The sequence below is a fragment of the Zootoca vivipara genome, chromosome 1, assembly GCF_963506605.1.
Source record: "Zootoca vivipara chromosome 1, rZooViv1.1, whole genome shotgun sequence".
NCBI classification, from domain to species: Eukaryota; Metazoa; Chordata; class Lepidosauria; order Squamata; family Lacertidae; genus Zootoca; species Zootoca vivipara.
Window position 1 is genome coordinate 35,896,057 of NC_083276.1, and position 22,545 is coordinate 35,918,601.

The following is a 22,545-nucleotide window of genomic DNA, read 5'->3' on the forward strand; positions in this document are numbered from 1 at the left end:
CGCTTCCCGGAAATCAGTCAATAAATTTCCAAGTAGAGACCGAGAAACAGAATATATGGAGATCCTAAGGGAAGGCGGCAGAAATGCACCCTAGGGCCCAATACTTGGTGTTCAATAAGCGGCGCTCAGAGCATATTTTAATCGCTCGCTGATGTTTAAGCAAAAGAGCTCTACATTTAAATCGGCATCCAAGTGTGGTGGGGAGGGGATACAAACTCCTGGAAGAGCGCTTCCACGTGACCCTGCAAGCACCTTTCCAGGCGCATGTGCGAACGTCCTCGCTAGATTTTAGAAAGCCCCGGGCTTTTTAAGGGAGCTTTCACACCTGACACAAAAGTGCATTTGGTTGTTCTTCCACTCAAATCTATTTTTGCCTCACTAGTGTGAATTGTGCTAGGAAGCATAGAGCCGTTTTTAAAACCGCTCTGAGTGGCTATGGCGGGGGCTTACATTTGGTTTACAGACCAATTTAAGGTAAAACGGATTTAGGACTCAGACAGGGATGTGTCCCTTATGTCACAGGTGCGACTGATAAAGTCGGAAACAAATATTTGTCACACAAGAGGTGGGGAACACTGGCCAATCCTGGCAGGCTCCCCTGGAATTGACATGCACATTGGCCAATGATGTAACTGGTGTGATTATTTATTACAAATACCTCAAAGCGGCTAACAAAAGATTCTCGCACTAAAACATCACATTCAAGTCTAGTATCGGGAACAAAAATAAACACGTTGCGAGGACACTTTACAAAAACAACAACTTGTGTACATACAATGCACTGAGTGTACCGGTAAACTACAATCCGAGATAACGTTCTGAATGTGTTAATGAGAAATAAAGTTGTAAAAAAAACAAACACACACACACACACTCAGCTTTTCTAGAATTGAAAATATATGCTGGTCATTTCAGAGTTTATACTGAAAACTGGGATTGGTGAATATTATTATGATTATTTAAAATATTTTCAGAAGGCTCAGCCATGATTCTTGCTACCTCTTCCGCTCATGAAAACAGAATAAAATTTCACCAAATTCACTAAGATAGGCCCACCTTTACCTCGCAGCCCTGGCCGACGAATACTAGTACAAATATGTCTCTCAACTTTCCCCAAAGATGCTCAGGTTAGGACTTTGGCGAGCCTCCGAGTGGGAGTTTATAAGATGATGGACATTTACCTGTGGAATTCAGGCCTCCCCGTTGAATTCCACAGAATTTATTTCTGAGCAGACATACATAGGATTGTTCCGCAAGCAGCACTTTTCGGAAACAGAATCAGACTAGCAAACATTGGCTGATACTGGAACTCATTTTCCAAATGGTCCTCCTATTCTTTTCCAGTCCTACACCTACTTGGATAATATTTCCCGGTGCGTATTAAAAGCTTTCTGCAGCATCCCTTCTAAAATCGCCCTCACCTAACCCATTGGACGCTTTCATCCCATTCAAAGCAAAGGCTTAAAAAAAAAAAGACCAATCTACTCAAAAGAAAGTCCCACCGGAGTTCAATGGGGCTTGTTCCCAGGTAAATTCGAGGACAATGGCAACCTTAAGCATTATTTGGGAAAATGGGAATGACGCTTTCGAAAGAGGCGCTCTTATTCTCACGTGTTGAACGACTCTCTCTCTCTCTCACTCACACACACACATACACACACACAAAGAGAGAGAGCAAGTCAGACCGGCCGTCCAGTCCCGTGGAACATTCTAAGCTAATGATTATGTGAATCTATTACCCATCAACCACTTTAGACCGAATGAACTGATTTCAAGCCCGGCGAAGGCGCAGTTGACTTCAGTGCAACTCAAATCGCTCTAAATGTCTCCTTTAGCCGAGTTTTGAATCCTGCTGCCCGTCCCACTTACGTCAAGAGGCTAAATACCGAAGAGCTAAGAAGGATCCGAGCCTCTGGGGTCTTTTTTTGGTGTTTGCAGGAAAGAGGGGTGGGAGGGGGAGGGAGACGTTGATGCTTTTGTTGTCAAGGGGCAAAGAGCTTATGTTCTTAACCTCTGAGGTTTTACACTCTTCTGCCGATTTGGACATTCCTTTAAGCACCGCCGTGGCTCAGATGTGTCTCAAAGGCCCCCACGGGCTAATCTCCCACCTCCAACGCAGCTCCGTTTCCCGGCGTTTTCAACGGACCACGTTGAAGTTACACCTACAATTTTCACCCTCTTCGCTTTTTTTAAGATGGGGGTTTCGCGGGGACTATCCATTGAAGACCCAAAAATAGCGGGGACGGACACAACTTATGCTCTTTTTTATTTAAAACAAAAACAAAGATTTTTGCGGGAAGGGGAGGCTGTATCCAGTATCCTTGCCGAGACCCGGGTCCAAGAGACCCTCACACTCACAACCTCAGAAGAAAGCACCTAGCCCGTACATCCGGAGGATGTTGCGGACTGAGATCAGGGTTTGCTGGCCCGTTACAGAACACGCATTTAGACGAGCTGATCTTAGACGGTTGTGATAAAGGGATTCAGGGGTGCCAACTTGAATAAAATATTTAGGGGGGCAAGTAAGCCCCACCCCGCATAATCGATCACAAGACACGGCGCAAGCACACAATTTAAATGGCAATGACCATAAACTGGGGGGGCTAGCCCCCTCAACATTTTATTGGGGGAGGGGCGAAGGGACCTCGGCCTCTAGGAGTTGGCTCCTATGCTGGGATTGCAACCCTCACGTGCGAATCAGAGGACCGCTGTGTTCAGCCCAGGCGTACTTTCGTTTAAAGATGTGAAGCATTGACTTCTGGGACAATTCTTGGAGGAACTCCTCGGGGCGTTAGAGGTGTTCGGGTTTAAAACATTTTTTAACATGGACTTAACCTGGGACAAGATCGTCCCAGCTCCCCGCTTACTGAAACATTTTTTTAAAAAACAACAACAACGGATCGCAGACAGACTCCTTTGTGATGAAGTAGAGTCATAATCGCGTATGGAAACGGGGAAGATGGTTACCCGCGTTGCCTTCCTTTCCTTAAATGGAAACAGGGAAGAGAGGGAGGGAGGGGAGGGGGATCCAGATGCAATCTTGGAGTATTTACACTGTTCTATTAGGAAGCCGGGGCCCAGCCAGCACCCCTGTGGGGGGAAGTTCTCTTGAAATCCATAGGAGCTCAGTGGAAAGGCGCGCTATTGTTGCGAGAGGGAGGAAGGCAAAACAAAACAGAAACCTCGAGGGGGCTGTTGTTTGTTTGTTTAGGCGTTTCATGAGAGCAGCAGACAGGAATCAACTTTGGTTTTCCGGCGCACCAAACGACCTGCTTTCCCAATCGTAGACCCTAAGGCAAAATCCTGGCAGTGAAATAAAATTAATGCCCCTTTGAGAATTACGAACCTGGTGAATGCTGAGGTTGAAATCCTCTACCCTGTTACTTGGAAGTAAGCCCCATTGAATCACCATCATCATTATCATTATCCAGAGAGAGACTTGGATCCAAGGACTGCTCATCCTAGTGTGGATTTAGGGATCTATGCTGAATCCAGCAATGGCTTTCCCTCCTCCACGGTCCTCCGTGCATACCTTTCAGCTTTACAGAGCAATCCCATGCACGTTTATTTAGAAGTTATTCACAGGACAGTGGATAGTTGCTTGAGACCTTAGGCGGCTACCTAATAAACAGTCGCTCTTTGAGCTCTGCTTCTTTCCTTCCATGATAATCTCCTTAGGCTGACACTTGGGAGTTCTGGAAGTTCTTGGTGGCGTGAAAATTGGAGGGATCCAATTGTGCAGGATTCGTTCCTTCCTGCAGCGTTCCGTAAGCAGCTCACTTATTGCCCACCCAGATCTAAGTATATGGGCCCCGTTCCAAATAGTCTTGCGCGTCAGATTCAAATCTGAAACTCATGAGACTTCTGAAATTAGTCCCATTGGTGCATCCATCCCGCCACCCCCTCCACGCATGGGTCCTTAAAATGATTTTCTCTGTAGCCACTAAACACCCCCTCTGTCCCCCAAAAAGAAAAAAAATCCACTTCAGACGGATTTATCTATTTGTTGTAATTTTAACTCGCTCTTTTCAAGGAAACTCGGGGGAAGCCAGCATAGTCTTCCCCATTTTGTTCCCGTTTAGACCGAAATATGGCGATTGGTCTTCGAGCATGAAAAGATTCAGGGCTTAGGTCCGGTTCGAACTCAAGGCCGTCTGGTCTAGCAACCATAGCAGCCAACCCCTAGCGGCCGTGGGGGCTTCCGCTCTGCAATAAAATATTTGAGGGGGCTGGGCCTCCGCAAAGTTATGGGGCATTGCCATGGGCGTAGCCAAGAGGGGACAGGGGGCAGCTGCCCCCCATCAAGTAAAACAATAGAAATACTTAACTAACCAATCTGCCCCCCAACAAAAGTCCTGCCCACCCCAACAAAAACCCATGGGCATTGCCATTCTAATGGTGTGTGTGCACCATGTCATGTGATCGATTATGCTGGGCGGAGCTTACCTTCCCCCCACCCCAATATTTCATTCAAGTTGGCACATCTGCTAGCAACACTCTGGAAACTACCACGCTGGAGTCATGCCCCAATTTGTTTCTATGAGACTCCAGTGCGCGCTCCTGAGTCGGATTCTTAACCTTATTGTGGATGCGGCTGCTGCCGATTTCATTGGGATATTGGCGTTTTGCAGAAGGCTTGGTGCGGAGGTCGGCTCACTACCACGCCTCGCACGGAAGAAATGGAATAACGGCAACTTTGGAATCAGAGGCAGTTTCTTTCCTACCCTAGGTTGTATTCTTGGAAGTAAGTGCCATTGAAATCAATGGTACTTACTTCTGAGAAGACCTGCTTGGAACTGCATGCTAGGAACGCATTGTTACTCCCTTCCCCCATCGTGTTTCAGCCCATTTCTAGACTTGCCTCCGGCTGTTTTGATACGTGGCGGGGAGGAGGAGGGCCTCCATCTATTTTCTTTACCTACTACAAAGTCTCACGTGATGCATTACAGGCCTCTTCCCAGCGAGTAAGAAGTGTCGCATCCGTCAGATGCTCGATGCCAACAGGAAATAGCTCTGGAATCAGAAAAGATCGAAGGACAACGCCTGATTTCCAAGCCATCTCCTTAAACACTTTTCAAGTTCTATTTTCTTTCAGTTATGTTGTGGGCACACATTTTCTTCGTTGGGAAGAAAATGGTCTTTCTGACTGGCAGTGGCGCCTTCCCTGTGCAGCGCAAGAGAAAAGGGACTCGATGCAACTTTGGATCGGGGCGGAAACGAAGCACGCAGGCGCTACAGAGATCCATAGGAACTCGGGCTTTACTGTGTCCCTCATTAACATTAAAAAAAAAGATGGGAGGGGGGTTACGCCATACTGTTTTGTGTGAAAGTACAGACAACTATTTCCAAAATAACTTTCACAGGGCAACACCATTCCTGTATATTAAAAAGGGAGTCCCCCTGTTCAACTACAGTTGATTCCTACGTAAGCCTGACAGAGGAATACCGGAAGTGTCTACTCAGAAGTAAGTCCCGTTGAGTCCCAGGAAAGTGGCTAACGGATTGCAAACAAATGCTTTGGGGAACACTGAGCCTGTGCTTTAGAGTATAACATGAACGTATTAAAAAAACAAGTCGACATATTAACGCGTCCTAGCTCCAATTATTTCAGTGAAACTTACAGTGAAATCTGTTTACGATAAGGCTTCGGGTATTCAAAATAAACCTTCTACCTCAATTTCAAACACATTTACGTTTGGTGGGGAGTTAGTGTCCATAAAATTAATAGCACTTTCTTCCAACAAAATGTGTTCAGGGTCAGAGTTCTGGTCCACATCCTAAGAGGAGGAAACTCATTAAAAAATACTTAAGATACCTGTACCCATTAAAAAAAATACTTAAGATACCTGTTTGGCTTGCAACTGATGCTTTTTTTGGTCTTCAGTAACATTCAAGAAGATCACACTTACGCTCGGAAAATATTGTTATTTTTCTTTAATGGGGAAAATTTGGACTCCCGCGAGTTAGATCTGTGGTTTTTAGGGCTAGGATGAAAATTGGACTGACACCACTTTGCACTTTAACAATCGGATTTCGTCAGGGTACAAGTTGTTTGTTTAACCCGACAGCTCCGTGCACCCCGTCGCACGCTTTACACACTCATTAAAACGATTATTCACGACCTGTCGAGTGTTTTCTAGTTCATTCACAGGAAAGACTTAGCGCCATAGGATCCAAGCATAGACCGTCCTCAAATCTGCGTCTGGTGCGCTGGTATCTAGCTTCTACAACTTGTAAAAGAACGGATGTTCTAATAACAACAATAACTATAATGATATTTCTGACACCTCAGTCCTAAACGCAGTTTATCTGGAAGTAAGATCCACAGGTTCTTTCCAAGAAACTGAAATGCAGAGTTCACAGGCTTAACATGAGACCAGGGGAAAATGATCCTTAACTCATTGGACTCTCAAAGTTGCATTAAAAAAACAAGGAAATAACTTCCCAGGTAAATGTTTTAGGATCGGATGTCTAGCTCTCTGGTGCCAAATAAATCCGCAGGCCAATGCTGACGCGGTTTACTCGGAAGTAAGGCACATGGATGTCAGTGGGGTTTAACCTCAAAATACCGTTGTTTGGGATTTCTTGGAAATCTGCCCCAGTGACTCCAACAGAACTGACCTAGGGACAAACAGTACCTTTTAAAGATAGCTTTTGACAGCTCGGCAGGATCATAAACAAACGGCCCGGAATGACTCTATTTTCCAACAGTTAGGTTGGAGAGGTTGAAGTAGAGAAATGAGGAGGGGATCCCTAGGGTAAATAAATAAATGCACCAGTCAACTGGCATTTCTATTCTACAGGAATTTTATCTGAAGCGGGGGCTGGCCTCTGCTTCCCAAAAAAATATATGGGCGAATGAGAATTTATAAAGAAAACAATCTTGATTTTAGAATGACAGAATTTCCCCTCAATTGTGGCACATGGACAGACAACTCAACAACCAGGGAAGTTGCCCCACTAGTCAGTTGCAGCCAAAACTGCAAAGAATCTTGCCGGCAGCCTTCGAGACTTCGCCAATTTATTGTGGCATCATAAATTTTAAGGTGCCTGCAAGACTCATAAGAGTATGATTGGGATTCCCGGGCTGCTAATGAAGGGTTCGGAGGCTTTAACGGAAGAACTTCATACAAAAGCGCTTCCAACGATTGTCAAAAGCCCGGAGGAGTTTATAATCTGGCCAAATGTGTCCTTTCACCTTCGTGGTTTAACAGGGACAGGTCACATATCGCCCGTCACAGTGAGATAGAATATTGTGGTTTCAATTGAGAAAGGGAGATCGCCGTAAGGCCGCTATCCTGACACCCATTTACTCAATCCCCCGGAAATGAAAGGAATCCGCGGTGCGCTGCTAGTATAGAGAATCATGCATTTCCGAAAGGTTCTTGCTGGCCAAAGCTTTTGGAAACCTTCGGGAGGGAGGTCTGGGAGGGATTTTATAAGGAACAAACGCGCAGTCAGATTCCGAGCCCAGTTAAGATTCGGGTTGGAGGACGGAAATTGCGCCACTGCTGTTCAGGAAGCGCTGGGCTGAAATCCAGTCTCTGATATTATGTGCGTTTACTCTATTGTCCTATGTAATATCTCCCGCTCTCACTCTTTCTCTCTCGCGTGTGTGTGAGAGAGGGGGGGGGAGAGAAAATGTGTTTTATATATAAGTGTGTATCGTATGTATGTATGTATGTATGTATGTATTATTGCTCAATGTTTTTAAACTTTTCGCAACATAAAGTATATTATTATAATATAAAGAAAACGGAGAGCAAAGACGAGAGATCTAAACGATTTCTTAATTTCTCGCAAGGTGAAGAGAGCATGTATGAGTTGATTGTTAGATATATAATAATCTACAATCAGGTGCGCTGTTAAGGAGGACTCTTCCTAGTCCGCATCTCCTCCGCCTTTTGCTCAGCACCAAGCCGCTAAGATAAGATCAAGGCAAAAGAAAAGAAGACCGAAAATCTGTACATAAATACTTAAAAACCGGGCGCAAATAAACACACCAATCGATAGCAAAGTAGCCAGCGCTTGTTCTATTGATGGGGACACAATCGATCCCACCCCCTTCTCCCTGCCAACCAAGACACCGAACTACTCTATAGGTAATTATTAGGATTTGAAAGCCACGGATTTTAATCAGCAAAAAATAAAATAATTTAAATGCTTCCATTTTAACCTGAATGGAATTTTCTTCTATTAGAAAAAGGAAACGCCCACCGTGGGAGTGTGGGTTTAGTTTTATTGCCACCACTCCCAATTGCAAAACTTTTACAGTAGTAAAACAAATGGTGAGTATTTTTTTTCAAACACGACGGCGAAAAAAATGCATCTTGTAAGAAACACCTTTCGCTCTCTCTCTCTTTAAAATGTAAACATTGGAATCGGGTGAAAGCTTCTTGAAATGGACACCAACCTTGCAGTAAACTCCCTTCCTTATAATTCTCATACAAATCCTCGCTGCCCCCACGTTTTTAGATATATTGAGCCTAAGGATGCCAAAAAGAGAAGACATTCTCTTCTAGTATACAGTATATATATATACATTTTCTCTCTCTCCCAAAAGAACATTTAGGGGCCTTTTGGGTCGTTCCCGCCCTCGCCCACTTTAAACAAGATTATCGCAGCCTCTTGTGGAATGCAAAACTCTTACATTATATAGAGCTGCGATTTTTAAAAGAAGCAACAGTCATATAAATAAGTACATTTCCCCCTCGTTGCTTGTTATACTGCCTGTCTGAAAACCATAGTGATTTCTGATGGGTTCTCTCGGACTATGACCCTCTTCTCCCCTAGCCCTGCACGTCACTCTCCCATCCTATATGATCAATCCAACAATCTGAAATTATTTCTGCTCGATCACCCCTGAGAATGGAAAGTGACTCCTCAAAGAAAGTCAAAAGTATAACTCTCCTTTCCTTCTCCCTACTTCTAGAGATTATAAGGGAAGCTCGAGGAACCTGGAAAGTATCTGAACTAATCTATTTAAACAACAACAACACTGAAATCCTAATTCGCAAAAAATGAGAGATTCAGATTTGTACCAACAACAGATCCGAAACATTCAAGCTGTTCCCGCGAGGTTGGGAGAAGATGTACCCTCCTCACACACGTGTGCGCGACCCACAAGCCCGCCTGCTTCCTTCTTCCGCCTGCCAAAATCCTCCTTGGGTTCAAGGAGTCAGCTTAGGTTGGCTAGAATCGTATGGATCACCCTAAGAGGGTTCTCGGATCTGGCATAACAGAATAATATACAAAATGCTTTTTGGCGTTTAACTGGTGGCTTTCTGTAGCCTACATAATGAATGAAGATAAAGCAACACGCGAAGCAAGAGTATAAAACTTTTAAATCCTCACATCCCGCCATCTTTAAACGTCTGAATGAAAGCCAACTAAGGTCGGTTTGACTCATGCCCAAGTCATCGGTAGGATCCTCAGAAAGTTAAGCAAGTTAAGGAAGCGATCCCAACTCCCTCTGAAATAAACTGGACTTTAAAAAAAAGTTAACTTTGACCTGGTGGTACCCATAGCTTGCAACTGAAAAAAAAAACTCGTTTATTGATACTTCCTTCCAAGGAAATCTGTTTCAAACTGGGGTGGAATTCCACTTAAAACCAGATTCGAGACAATCATGAAACACATCTGAGAACTGTGGTAGAAATGTGCCTTATTTGAACACGTCCAGAAAACTAGCGCTCTCTCTCTATAGATAGATAGATAGATAGATAGATAGATAGATAGATAGATAGACAGATAGATAGACATAGACATAGATATAGAAATAGATATAGATATACACATACACATATACATATACATATACACACACACATATACATATACACACGCACACATAGAGGGAGGCAATATTCCCCCATAATATTTGCAAATAGGTTACTAGTGGCGATCGGTGCTTTGGAAAGCAGCTTAAACTAAATTATGGGATGTGAATTGATTTGCACCGTACGGTAAATTACAGTAACTTTTTTTTAAAAAAAAATCTCATTATTGCTTCCCCCCCCCCCCCCGCGCGCGCCTCTGGTTGGCTGCTCTTTGCTCCCCACCGGAAGGTGGTGGTGGTGGCGGCGGCGGCGGCGGAGTTTGTGTAACCTGTTCTCACGTTGTTGTCATGGAAACGCCACACAAACCTCCCACAAAGCTTTAGATCGCCTTTGCTGTGGGAGGGCACAGAGGCCCAAACTGTCTTACAGGGTGATCCGCGGTGAAGCCGAAGTCGTTGGGGATAAACAAAAACAGCATCAACAAGCGGCGGCGGCAGCGGCAGTAGCAGGGAAGAGGACTTGCTTAGATGCCGGTGCTTCTCAATGTAAGAGCCTCTGTCCGCTGCTGTCGACGTGCCCGATGGTAGTTTGCCACAAAGTGTCTCGCCTTAGCGACACCGACACTGTACCTTTAAGGCACACCTGAAGCACGTCCTCGCCCTCGGATAATCCTGGGAACTGTAGCTTGCCTCTCACAGACTTACAGTTCCCGACAACCTTCAACAAACTACAGTGCCCAGAATTCTTTGAGGGGAAAAGGTGCTTCGAATGTGCTTTAAAAGTGTACCGTGTAGGCAAGACTGTCAATTGAAGGTGAGAGGTGAAGCTCGCCAGCTCTTGGCTTCAGTACATTCGGAAGGGGGAAGAGATTTCCACGGGCTTTAATGTTCTTTCCTTCCACACCATAAGCTATGGAGCCTGGGGCCGGGGCAGATGGTCTGAATTAGATTCCCCTTTGCAGTAATGACAAGGGAGGAAAGAATTTTTAAATTTACCACTAGACGAGTAACACTGAGAGATCCGAATCAGTGTCTACCAAAACAGGGTATTTGTCTGTCTGTCTGTCTGTCTGTCTATCTATCTATCTATCTATCTATCTATCTATCTATCTATCTATCTATCTATCCATCCACTCTCTCTCACACACACACACTGAAGGTGAAGCTTATGTATCTATATGGCAGTCAAATTTTCTAGGCACCTGAAATTCGAACATGTGTGCTAGAGGAGGGAACACTGAGCTCTTGGTTTCTTGCGCTTGGCAATAGCGCCCTCGCCCTGCAGTTTAAAGAACAGCAGAGGCATAAATCCTATTGCATAAACACACTTAATAAACCTTAACGCTGCCCATATGCCCACATTCCACGCGTTCCTCAAACCAGAGCAACCTCCAGTTCATCTCCCTAAACTTAGGGACTATTTCTGTCAATCAGCTGCAAGCAAGCATTACACGACAGAGGCGGAGGGTGAAACAGTGCCGTATCCATGGAGAAAAATTAAGTAACCAAAACAGCATTTCAGACTCTTTGTTACTTTCTCTCTTTCTTTCTTTCTTAGTCGCTTCGAAATCTAAATTGACCCATTTATCCCATAGGCAGGTTTCTTGAAAACTGTCACCAGTAGATCCATTCTCTCTCCTGACTACTAATTTCATTGTATATAAATTGCCGGGGGGGGGGGGATGAACTTCACCCTCTTTCCATTTCCTGCAAGGGGAGATAAACCTCTCAGTACTTCATTACCGTTGGCTCTGATTGCGTTCAGCAGGTGTTTTTATCTTCCCTGCGTTTGGGTAACTCAAATTGGTGTATTAACAATTAATTATTTTCTGGAGATTACAAATTACAGGAACAGGGGAATTAGGGGGAAAGATAATTTACAGTGTGGCGCACGCTGCATTGTTCTTCTGCTCCCCCTTCCCAGCGGGTCAACTTTAACCATTAAGAAGATTTAAAAAGAAAAGAAAAACCCACCCCCCAAAAGCCAGCACCGAACATAACAGTCCAGCATCGACGCATCACATCACTATTTTTAAAAAGATAAAACCTGGGAGCGGATCAAAAGTTAAGTGGATTTCACGATCCACACGCAGTTAAGGCTGCGATGTTGTACCCATTTATGTGGGAGTAGGCCTCACTGAACTAAATGTAGGCAAATACAGATATCTCGCCCACTGCAATTCTTTAACATGGAAGCTTGAAATCTCCACCATGTCTACCGGGACTTACGCCCAGAAAAGTGTGCGTAATATTTCAGCCTTAGGCCCATTCCCAAATGGGTCCTGTTTTCAAATAAGCATGCAAAACTGCGTCTCGAGCGACCCTTCATTCCTTCCAGTACCAGCGACACAGAAGTCTCATATCTGTTCCTGGGAGTTAAATACACAAGACTTGGGGTGGCAGCCTTTACTGGACGTTCACTCCATCGACTTATGAGGGTCTCCTTCAAAGAAAATATGGGCCGGGCGATCCAGCTAAAATTAAGCTTAAAGCTCAGTGATTTCGCTTGGGAAACAATTGAAAGCACGCGACCGAGTCTCCCGAACCGACAGCCAAACGATTTCGGGATGCTTCACTTTGGCTGGATTGGGCTCGTGTGCAAAAACTGAAAAGTTTCTAACACAAATAAGTCCTGAAACTGCATGGAAGCACTTAAAGAGGAGCACGCCGAAATTTTACACCAGAGCCGTTTCAAAAGTTTATCTCGTAATACTCCAGTAAATTTCTCATCTCAGTACAATATCCAGGAATAATAATCCCTTTCCTTAATTTTTTTCAACCTTTACATAAATCGCTTTTCGTTTCTTAAATGTTGCTGGCGACACTTTTTCTTTAATATGAAATAGGGAGCCACTGGACAATTCTGAGCACGCTTCCTAAGGAGAGCGACTGATGTAGTTCAATTTATTTATGAGTAAATCTGCCTAGGATTTCACTGATAGTAAAGCGTTTTGCATAATGAAAGCGGTGCAGACAAGAAAGCTGTCTTGAGAAAACCTCATTAAAATAATAACAATAATAATAAAATTATCTGCATAGATAGATACACACACACACACACACACACACGTAAATACACACACAGAGAGACACCACAGGCGCTTTCAGACCAAACGTAGGAACTTAATGTCTCATTGTTTTCAATGGGAGGCGGAAGCATTCATGCTGGAGCGATTAATCGGCCTTAAAAGGTTCTTAAGTTTGGCTGGGTCCTATCCATATGTATTTTGGAAACCCACAATTATTTGAGCACATGTGACACCTGAACACGGTATCGCATTAAAATTAGAGCAAAAAGGTGGGGGGGAGAAATAGAAATTGCGAAAAAAAACTCCTTTAAAAAAACCCTTCTCTTTCTAAATCGTGAATCTGTGTTTAGACAAATGAATGAAAGAAAGAGAAACTGTCAATTAAAACAACAAGCAACCCCAACAGAAATATAAACAGCGCCCTGTGAAGTTCAGGAGAGAGCAAAGGTGCACTCACCAGTTCGAAAAGGACCGAAGGAAGAAGGCGGCGGCCAAGCAGGTCGGATTCCTTGGGCTCCTTCTTCCTTTCCGCTGCAGGTAATTCTTCCCACCCACTTCAAAAGGCAAACAAAGGCTCTCTCAGCGGCGCAATCGTCTTGGCTTTTCGTCACCTTGGCTTTTTGTCGCTCGAGTCTCCCCCTTTGAAAAGCAGGCAAAGCCTTCCTTCTCCTCGCCAGTTGTCAAAGGTCTACAGTGTTTCAATGGAAGAAAGCAGGATACATTTTACCCAGGTCACGACTCTTAAAATAACAAATAAATAAAACTAAATAAGAACGAATAGAGAGGGGGGGGTTGCTATTGTGCGGTTTAGAAAAGACGATCCAATTCTTGGCCCGTCCAAATTTACATATCGAAATGGAGGTAGATAGGGAGGGAGAATTCATAATCTTTGATTTATTTATTTTTCCCAGGTGAAGACTAAAGAATGGATATAGACAGAAGCTTTTCCATCTCTCTTTTCCTGAACCCCTCACCCCCCTTAGGGAGAAGGCGGACGGGGGCTGGCTGGCTTGAACTTCACCTACCTTGCTGCTGCTACTGCTGCCAGGATGGCTCGCTGAAATCCTTCGTCCAGCTGTTTTCCTTCCCAGAAGGTCCCGTCCTTCTGCCGTGGAGTCGAGAGGGCAGGTTCTCCGCTGAGAGGTAGGAAATCGCAGCAACTCCGCCCTCTGGGCACGATCACCCAAAGCCAGCCAAAAGAGCCACAGCCAGCCAACCCTAAAAAAACACCCTCTAATGATCTTCACCTTCACCTCTGACTAACCCAAAAGATCCTCCACTTTTTGACGCAGGGATCCCACCGCAGAGGCCTCCTGCTCTAGACCCTCTTCCTCTTCCTCTTCCCCATCCCCATAACCACCACCACCTGAACCGAACGGGCCTCTGGCTGGAGAACATCTCGCTGGATCTTCCATGGCTTCCGCACCAAGTCGCCTTCACCATACGAGAACATCATAGCCTCCAACCTAGAGGAGCTGAGCTTAAGGCAAAAAGATCCACGAATATGAGAAGTTCATCATTTTACGGAAAAAAAATTAAGGGAAAGAAAGGGGAATCCTAGTTATATTCCCGTCCTGGCACAAACGACAGGGCTGGTGTGACATAGCGTGGAGTTTGCTGTCCTAAACTTCCTCCCTACTCAGATAGCTCCAGTGTAAACGCCAGGTGAGTTCTGTTTGACAAAGGAGTGGATTAAAGTTACCGAAGCTCAGGAGCATTAACAAAAAAAAAAGAAGAAGAAGGGAGGAGGAAAGGGGGCATCTGAAGGTCAATTTCGGCAATTACAATCCCATAAAGGTTGAACAAGAGCACAGATTCTCAGACTAAAACAAAATGGGAGGGTTCCTCGAAAATCTATATCAATCTCTCATGGACAGCTTTGAGCTCCACCGTGTTTGATACAGAGGATGCGATCAGCCCCAGCAAAAGCGTGCTTGCCTAAGTTTAGAACCCCGCTCTGCGTCACCCTTCTTTCTCTAGGGCCAAATCAGATCTCTTTCTGACAGGCCAAGCCTAATGTTTTTATTATTATTATTATTATTATTATTATTATTATTATTATTATTATTTTGATAGTGAGAAGAGAGCCTCTCTGTTTTCGGTGCCAACTTCTCAGCAAGTAAAAATGTCCTCAAAAGAACTTTCTAGGGAGAATTTTAGGTATGAACGGCGTTTGACATATTATTATTGTTATTGTTATTATTATTGTTATTTATATGCCGCCCATCTGACTGGGTTACCCCAGCCACTCTGGGCGGCTTCCGATAAATTAAATATGTCCGTGGAATGTATTGTTACTGAGTTCTTTTACGACCCAATATTTCCTTTATAGGCTAGCGTATTTGTTACCACCCCTCATTCCCTTTCAGAGTTTAAAAAAGTCCCAAAATTTAAACCAAAGAACCACCGACGAATAATTTTTTTTAAAAAAAGCAAACAAACCAAACATACAGCTGGGGTGGAAAAAAAGTGTATTTTCTACCAACATGCCTTGAAGGATATAGAAACGCTAAATTTAAAAGTTGCCTAGAGCGCCAGGATATTATCACTGGGTGATAGCCAACGTTAGCTATAGGCCTACTCAAAGTAACTTAAGTCGGTTGATTTCAGTGGGTCTACTCTAAGTTGGCTATCTATTATTATTATTATTATTATTATTATTATTATTATTATTATTCGGACATGATGATGAAGTGATAGTAATCAATCCGTCAGGATTTCACAAGTGAAAACTTTAAGGAAGTGGTGACCATCAAGCATTCAGTTCCTTGGCAAACCAGGAGAAGTGGGTGTGTGACCTGCATCGAGAGAAAGCAAAATGGTGTGGCCCATCTACTGAGAGAGAGAAGTAAATGAAATGAAAAGTTGAGGGCCAGAGTATTGATGGCTTTGGGATACACACGCGCACGCACACACTAACATATGTACAGGAGAAACTGAATGGTCATTGTAGCGATTGATCCGAAAAAACAGAACAAAAAGAAGCGCCGCCCTTCCAGGTAAAAGTAAATAAATGAACGCCTGGATAATATAACTCCAGGAGAGCTATTTCTCTGCCTTGCTCTCTTTCCGATTTATATACATACAGCACGCACACATACACATACCCCAGGTCTAGCGATGGCACCCGAAGCGGTCTACAACCCCGTAATCAAAACAAAAGGCAATCTCGGGAGCTGGCAGATCTGAGGAGACGCCTCTTCTCTTCTGCCATGACCCTCCCTTCCTCCACCTGGAGTAAAAAAAAGTGAGGAGGAATCAACCTGAGCGCCTCAAGCTGCAGCCAGCCCGTGACAGAAACCCGGAGTTGAAAACGCCAAGTGCCTGTTTACACCTTCGAGGGGAAACTCACGCAAACACGCACTTTCACACACAGAGAGACACACAACCTCTTTTTCTTCAGGAATGACCATGCATCAAGTTTGGCTAGTTAAGGCTTGTTGAGGGGGTGTGGGGAACCCCTGTACCTTCTATTAGGCTTACAAATCTGGAACCTACCATATGCCATCACCAAGCCCCCTGCTGTCCCCACTTCTGCACACTTCCAATGAAGGATCGGGTCAGAGTTTGGATTTCTCCCCGCCCGTCTTTTGTTTTGTTTTTTTGTTTTGTTTGCCAGTGCCACTGCAAATAGCAGGTTTAATTCATGCTGCTGGATTCCCCACAATATGCAACCCATGGCAAGTGTTAAATAATACATAGGCCTCTTTGTCAGCTGCACCACCAGACGCCTCTCCTCGTTTGCTCGGCTTTGGCAAATGATACAGAAGTGAGACTCCATGTTGGAATCAGCACAAATTATTATTAATATTATTATTACTACTACTACTACTACTACTATCGGAAGTCTTCAGAATAACCTGTTTCTGCAACTCCCCCCCCCAAACGCTTTTTTAAACTTCAGGATGTTTGTTTTTTTTAATTGTCGCCCAACATTTCTGTGATTTCCGGCTTTGCAAACGATTCCCCATAACCCGAGGCTGGGATCAGGCACGTCAAGAGAGGGTCCATTGCGATTTCCACCCTAGCCAAGTCACTTTCTTTACAGAGTTAGGAGAACTTGCGGGTGGCTGGGTTCCCCCAGGTTTCCCACAGACTCCCATACACCCCAAATTCTACTCCTTAATCACTCCATCCCTTTTTCCTTCCTGAAGAACATCAACTCTTCAGCAACCCCGTACCTCCCCCTTGTTTCCCAGCAATGACAACATTTTCTGCTATGCGTCGCCTAAAGTATCCCCTGGTTCCTTTCTCTCTCTTTTTCCTTTGGGGGGGGAGGGGAGGAGAACTCCTTTTTGAGAGAGAGAGAGAGAGAGAGAGAGAGAGAGAGAGAGAGAGAGAGATCCTCTTTAAAGCGTTTGGCGATAGCATCTCCAGCAAAGAGATTATTTTTCATCCCCCCATTGTGAGCAGGGAGCCGGCTTATTGCATTACTGCCGAACCCCTTGCCGACTACACAATTGTAACAAATGAACAACTTGTCCTCTAAGGACTCGCTGCGGGATCCAATTAGCCGAGAAACCCTCTGCACCGGGTTTTCTGAAGCGATTGGCAAGAATCGCTGCCCTCCTTCTCCCGAAATTCTTCCCCAAACCGGATGCCTTTAAAAAACACACAAAAAAAGCCCCCAGCCCTCGCTGCCACGCCACCCCTTCAGCCCAAAGCGAAAAGCAAACGGAACGGCCAGGCAGTAAGAAAACTTAAGCTCCTAACGTCAGACTGACTATTGGGCTTCAGTAGACCTCTTATCTCTACCTATCCATCTATCCTTCTATCATATATATATTCCAGTGCAGTGCACTTCGTCAAAGAGCAAATTCTGCACATCACCTCAGAACCCATGACATCATTGCTGTATTCCTTCCCTACCCTTCATTTCCTTCAGCGATTTCTTCCATCAAAACTTGTGCGCCCGCGAGTGCAGTTCATTTTTAAATGGAGGCGGGCGGACAAATATACTTTTATCAGGACTTATATATATATATGTATATATCAGGACTTTTATCAGGACTATATATATATATATATATATATATATATATATATATATATAAGACAAGCAGCCCCCCGCTTTTGAAAACACAAGAAAATGAAGCAGTGAGAGCTGTTTGTGGAGATACGCACACGCAGAACACCCGTAACTTAGGCACACATTCACAGGCACATTGAAAAGAAAGGGGGAGGGAAGGCCGTATTCCTACCAGCCATCCCACTCCTGAAACTCACAGCCCCATCCAAAACACGTTTACTCGGATGTAGGCCTGGCCGTTGCACTTACTTTCGGGCAAATACGTTTAAGAATGAGGCTCTTAAAAGTCAAGGGTTTCCAATGCAGCGTGCTTTGGAGCGGCTTGCTGGACTCTTTAAAATAAAAATGCAAGCGGCCAGGAGTGGAATGCAAGCTTGCATGCATTCAAATGACCATGTAAAGGTTGTTGTTAAATAATAATCCAGCATTGCTACACCACTAGCCCTTCCAAGAATAAGTCAAACGCAAAAGAGCACCACACAAACTATCGAAAACCCTCCCTCATAGAACAGTAATCAAGTATGTTTTCAAGGCAACATGTGCCAAATTTTCCATTAAAAAAAAAACACCACTCTCACACACCTACGAGTATCTTATTGGGTCAGATTCTGAAAGCGGAACTAAATGGGAAGTTATTCAGTTCGCTTACACATTAAACTCCAGATTTGCTCTCGGGTATTGTGGCAGATGGAGCAATTGAGAGGTGGGGCCTAACATTATGGGTCAGCTTCAGTTTCCTATTGTTTTAAAAGTCCTTTGGATGCTAAAACTTCTTGATTTAAAAAAGACAAAAAAACTATCGAGTATATATGAATTTAGCCTATTTTTTATTTCTGTGTGTTCATAGTAAACATTTTTTTGTAAGTGACAAACACGGGCATATGACCACAGTATCACAATCAAGATTTTTTTTTTAAGACGACATTAACAATCACTCAAATTTATGCGGCATTTGCGCAACACAGGTTACATATTTGCAAGGTTTACCTATAAGTACAATAGGTATTAACATTTCACTACATTTAAAAAAAAATAAAGGTGACCTGTTAGTGACCACATACATCAAAATATACACAACACAAACTGAAGGCAATTCATGAATTTTTGTCCCCTCGGATTCATTTGAACGGGCAGTGCTGCAAAACTGAAATGATATCCTTCTTGTTCTGATTTGCTGTATTTTATTTTATTAAAAAACCTATTTCGTACACTGAGTGCATTTTCTAAAAACCCAATCTTTGGTCTAAAAGTAAACAAAAGGAAAACAAAAAAGGGGGGAGAAAATTGGCTCTTTTTTAAAAGGGGAGGGAGTAGAGAACAAAAGAATCCAGGGCCAAAATGCAATTATTGAGTTTCTCTGCCTAATTGTTCTGCTTCCACCACGCAAATGACACTTTGCATCGCGGCGTTCATCAATTTATTATTATCATGATTAAATTTTAATTTTCCTCTCATGGTCTGCACCCACCATCACATCCATGATAACTTATAATACTGCAAACATGGAAAATCTGGTGGGTCGGCGTGAGGAGGGGAAAAAAAACAACCCCAACACACCGGTGTCAAAGCGGAGTCCAAACGGCCAAAAAAGCAGTCACTAGTTTAGATATACCTTCTACTATCTTATTATTAATATTATTTATTTATTTATTTAAACCCTTCCCAAAACTGCATCGTCTACAATGTATCCTTCTGATTTTCTTCTTATTATTATTTTTGCACATTTGCTGACTCGCCTCGCTTGGTTGGAATAAGAAACGACCCTAGAGACTTGAACAAACGTACAGAAAATGGGGGTTGGAGGGTAGGGGAAGAAACTTAATAAAAAATACCTGGACTTTTTTTTTCCTGGGTGAGTATTTTTTTTCTCCTTTCTGTTTTGCTCATTTTTTTAAAGTCTCTCGCTCGCTCGCTCGTTCTCTCGCTCTCGCTCTCTCGCTCCATTAGCATTTACAAGGTAAAGGTGTGTAAAATGTTCACTTACAGTCTCTTGACTTCCCCTTGGAGGTTAATGTATTAACGGGTTGGAGGAAGAACCCTGATTTTGATGTGTGAAATAATCAGAAAGTCCACCCGACAGTCCCGTGGTAAAACTGGGCAAGGATGGTCTGAGGGACTCGCAGGGGAGAGTGGAGGGCGCCTGCGGCGAAGTGGACGACGAGGCGGCCCGCCCCGTCATCGAGGTGCTGCTCTGCGAAGTCATGGACGGGTGCGGGACGTGGGGGAAAAAGTAACTGGTCTGTCCCGCCGCCAGAAGGTTGACGGAGCAGGGGTTGAGGGAATAGGTGCCGGAGCAGGGCACGGACAAGCCGCAGGGCACCGAGGCAGCCAGCGCGGCAGCCGTGAGGTGGTGGGTGGCGTAGGGGATCTCGCCGTTGACGAGTCTATCCACGCTCAGGCCGTTGGACGTGGAAAAGGAGTGATTGTTTCCCAAGGAGTTCTGAGTCAAGACGGAGCTGTAGGGCATGGGGTGGCTGGGGTAAGCCGACGTGGTCCCGTTGTAGCTCAAAGTGCTGCTGGCCCGCGGGTGGTGTAGGGACAGGAAAGGCGACATGGGCCAGTACAAGGAGCCCGCCCTGTCCATGAAGGTCAGGCCTGTGGAGGTGAGGCGGGCGCCCCGCTTGAAGGCCAGCTTGGCCCGCGAGGTGGTGGAGCGCCGCCTGAGCTTGCCCGTGGTGCCTCCGATGAAGACGTCGTCGCTGGAAGGGTCCAACATCCAGTAGTTGCCTTTGCCCGGGTCGTCGTAGTGCCGGGGCACCTTGACGAAGCACTTATTGAGTGAGAGGTTGTGGCGGATGGAGTTCTGCCAGCCCTGTTTGTTCTCCCGGTAGTAAGGGAAGTTCTTCATGATGAACTCGTAGATGCCGTTGAGGGTCAGGCGCTTCTCGGGGCTCTGCCGGATAGCCATCATGATGAGCGCGTTATAGCTGAAGGGCGGCTTCTCGTATTTGCCGTTCTTCTTCTCGCCTTCCTTGCCCCCGCCGTCGCTGCCGCCGTCCTTGGCCCCTTCCGACGGGCCCTTTTTCTCCTCGGACGCCGGACCTTTCTCCTTGTTGTCGTCCAGCTCGCCTGCCGAGCCGGGCTCCCCTTTGCCTCCCAAGAGGTCCCCCTTGGACACCTCCAAGGGGCCAGAGGTGGTGGCGGCGCCAGAGGCAGCGGCAGTGGCCGCGGCCACGCCGACCCCCACCCCGGGAGGCTGCAGCAGGAGCTGATTCTTCTCTTCCTCGTCGTCGTCCTCATCCGGGGTCGCCCTCTGGGGCGGCTGCTGCTGCTGCTGGCCATGATGATGGTGGTGGTGGTGGTGGTGGTGGTGGTGGTGCGGGTGGTGGTTGTTATGGTGGTGGTGGCTGTGGTTGTTGTCGCTCTGGACGGCTTCGGGGACCAGGCTGTTGATGCTGAAGGACGACTTGGGCAGCATTTTCACTTCTTTCCTATCGCCCATGTCCAACATCACACTCTAGACGGAGGGGGAAAGTTGCACAGCCGGCAGGAAGAGGTGGTGGTGGCCGCAGGCGGTGGTAGTGATGGGGGGCGCAGCTCGGTCCGTCCAGGAAGGCTGGATGCTGCTGAGGAGCAGCGATGGGCAGCAGCAACAGCAGGAGGAGCGAGGCAGTGGGAGCAGCAGCAGCAGCAGCAGCCAGGCACTTGCACCACCAGCTCCCGAGCTTGGCAAGGCATGTAGCAAGGACGCAGGAGCAGCCGGGGAAAAGGAAGGAAAAAAGAGAAGAGGGACCCAGCAGCCAGGCAAGGAAAGCCAAGGCAACGTGCGGGTGGGGGAGGAAAGGGGGGCGCGGAAAGGTTTCCCCCCCTCGAGGAAAAAGAAAGGGTAAAAGGGGGCCTTTCCAAAGGGGAGGAAAATATGGTGGCCCCCCTTGAAAAAACGGAACCCCGAGTCCCCTCTGTCCAAAACTACTTCATGGTGCCTGGAGCCCCCCTAGTCCACCCGAGCAAGGGGGGGGAACCGGCAGCCGGGGCTGTGGATCAGAGCAGCCGAGACAGCTTTAGCTACAATTAATTTCAGAGCTACAGACACACACTAGGGCTGTAAAAAAATTTTTGGTTTAACCTTTCCCACCGGCCGCCCAATCAGAGCGCGCGGCGTACAGGAACGTCTCCCCTGCTGCCGGCCAATCGGCGGCGCGCTTTCACCTCCTCTTCCCCTCGCGCTTTCTCTCCTTCGCCGCCTTCCTTTCACCCTTTCGCAGCCCTGACGGCAGCGCAGGGATACCAAAGGGGGAAGGCGCATCACCGCGGCAGGTTACCTCTTCCCCTCCTCTGAATTTCCCCCTCCTTTTCCTTGGCAACACCCCACCCCCAAATCCACACACACCAGTTTCCTCATAAAAGCCACTCTCTCCATATGTGTGTGTGTGTGTATACATACATATACATGTGTGTGTCTATAGGTGTGTGTATGGATGGGTGTGATAGATATCTATTCTCACACGCTTTTTAAAAAATATTTATTTATTTTTATTTCCTGTCAGGGGAGCAGAGAGAGAGAGAGGAGGGAAGAGGAAATGGTGGCTGAGGGGGGAAATAGGCACTACTTTGCGCAAGCCCACCGCCGTGGTACCTTGGCTGAGGCAGGATTTTGTAGGCCTCTCTCTGTATGTGTCTCTGGCTTCTTCAGCGGTTCGTGGTGGTATTTTCTTCCTCAACGGGGGAGCCGATTTATGGGATGTTGGGATTGTGGAGGGAGGGGAGGG

At 45.7% G+C, this 22,545-nt stretch overlaps 1 protein-coding gene across 1 annotated transcript; it reads right to left on the bottom strand.

The window, feature by feature from the left end:
- Positions 1-19,844: 19,844 nt before the first annotated feature.
- Positions 19,845-21,287, bottom strand: FOXG1 (forkhead box G1). Its single transcript, XM_035118883.2, has one exon. The coding sequence runs from the start codon at positions 21,285-21,287 to the stop codon at positions 19,845-19,847; it is 1,443 nt and encodes a 480-aa protein (XP_034974774.1).
- Between the last annotated feature and the right edge of the window lie 1,258 nt (positions 21,288-22,545).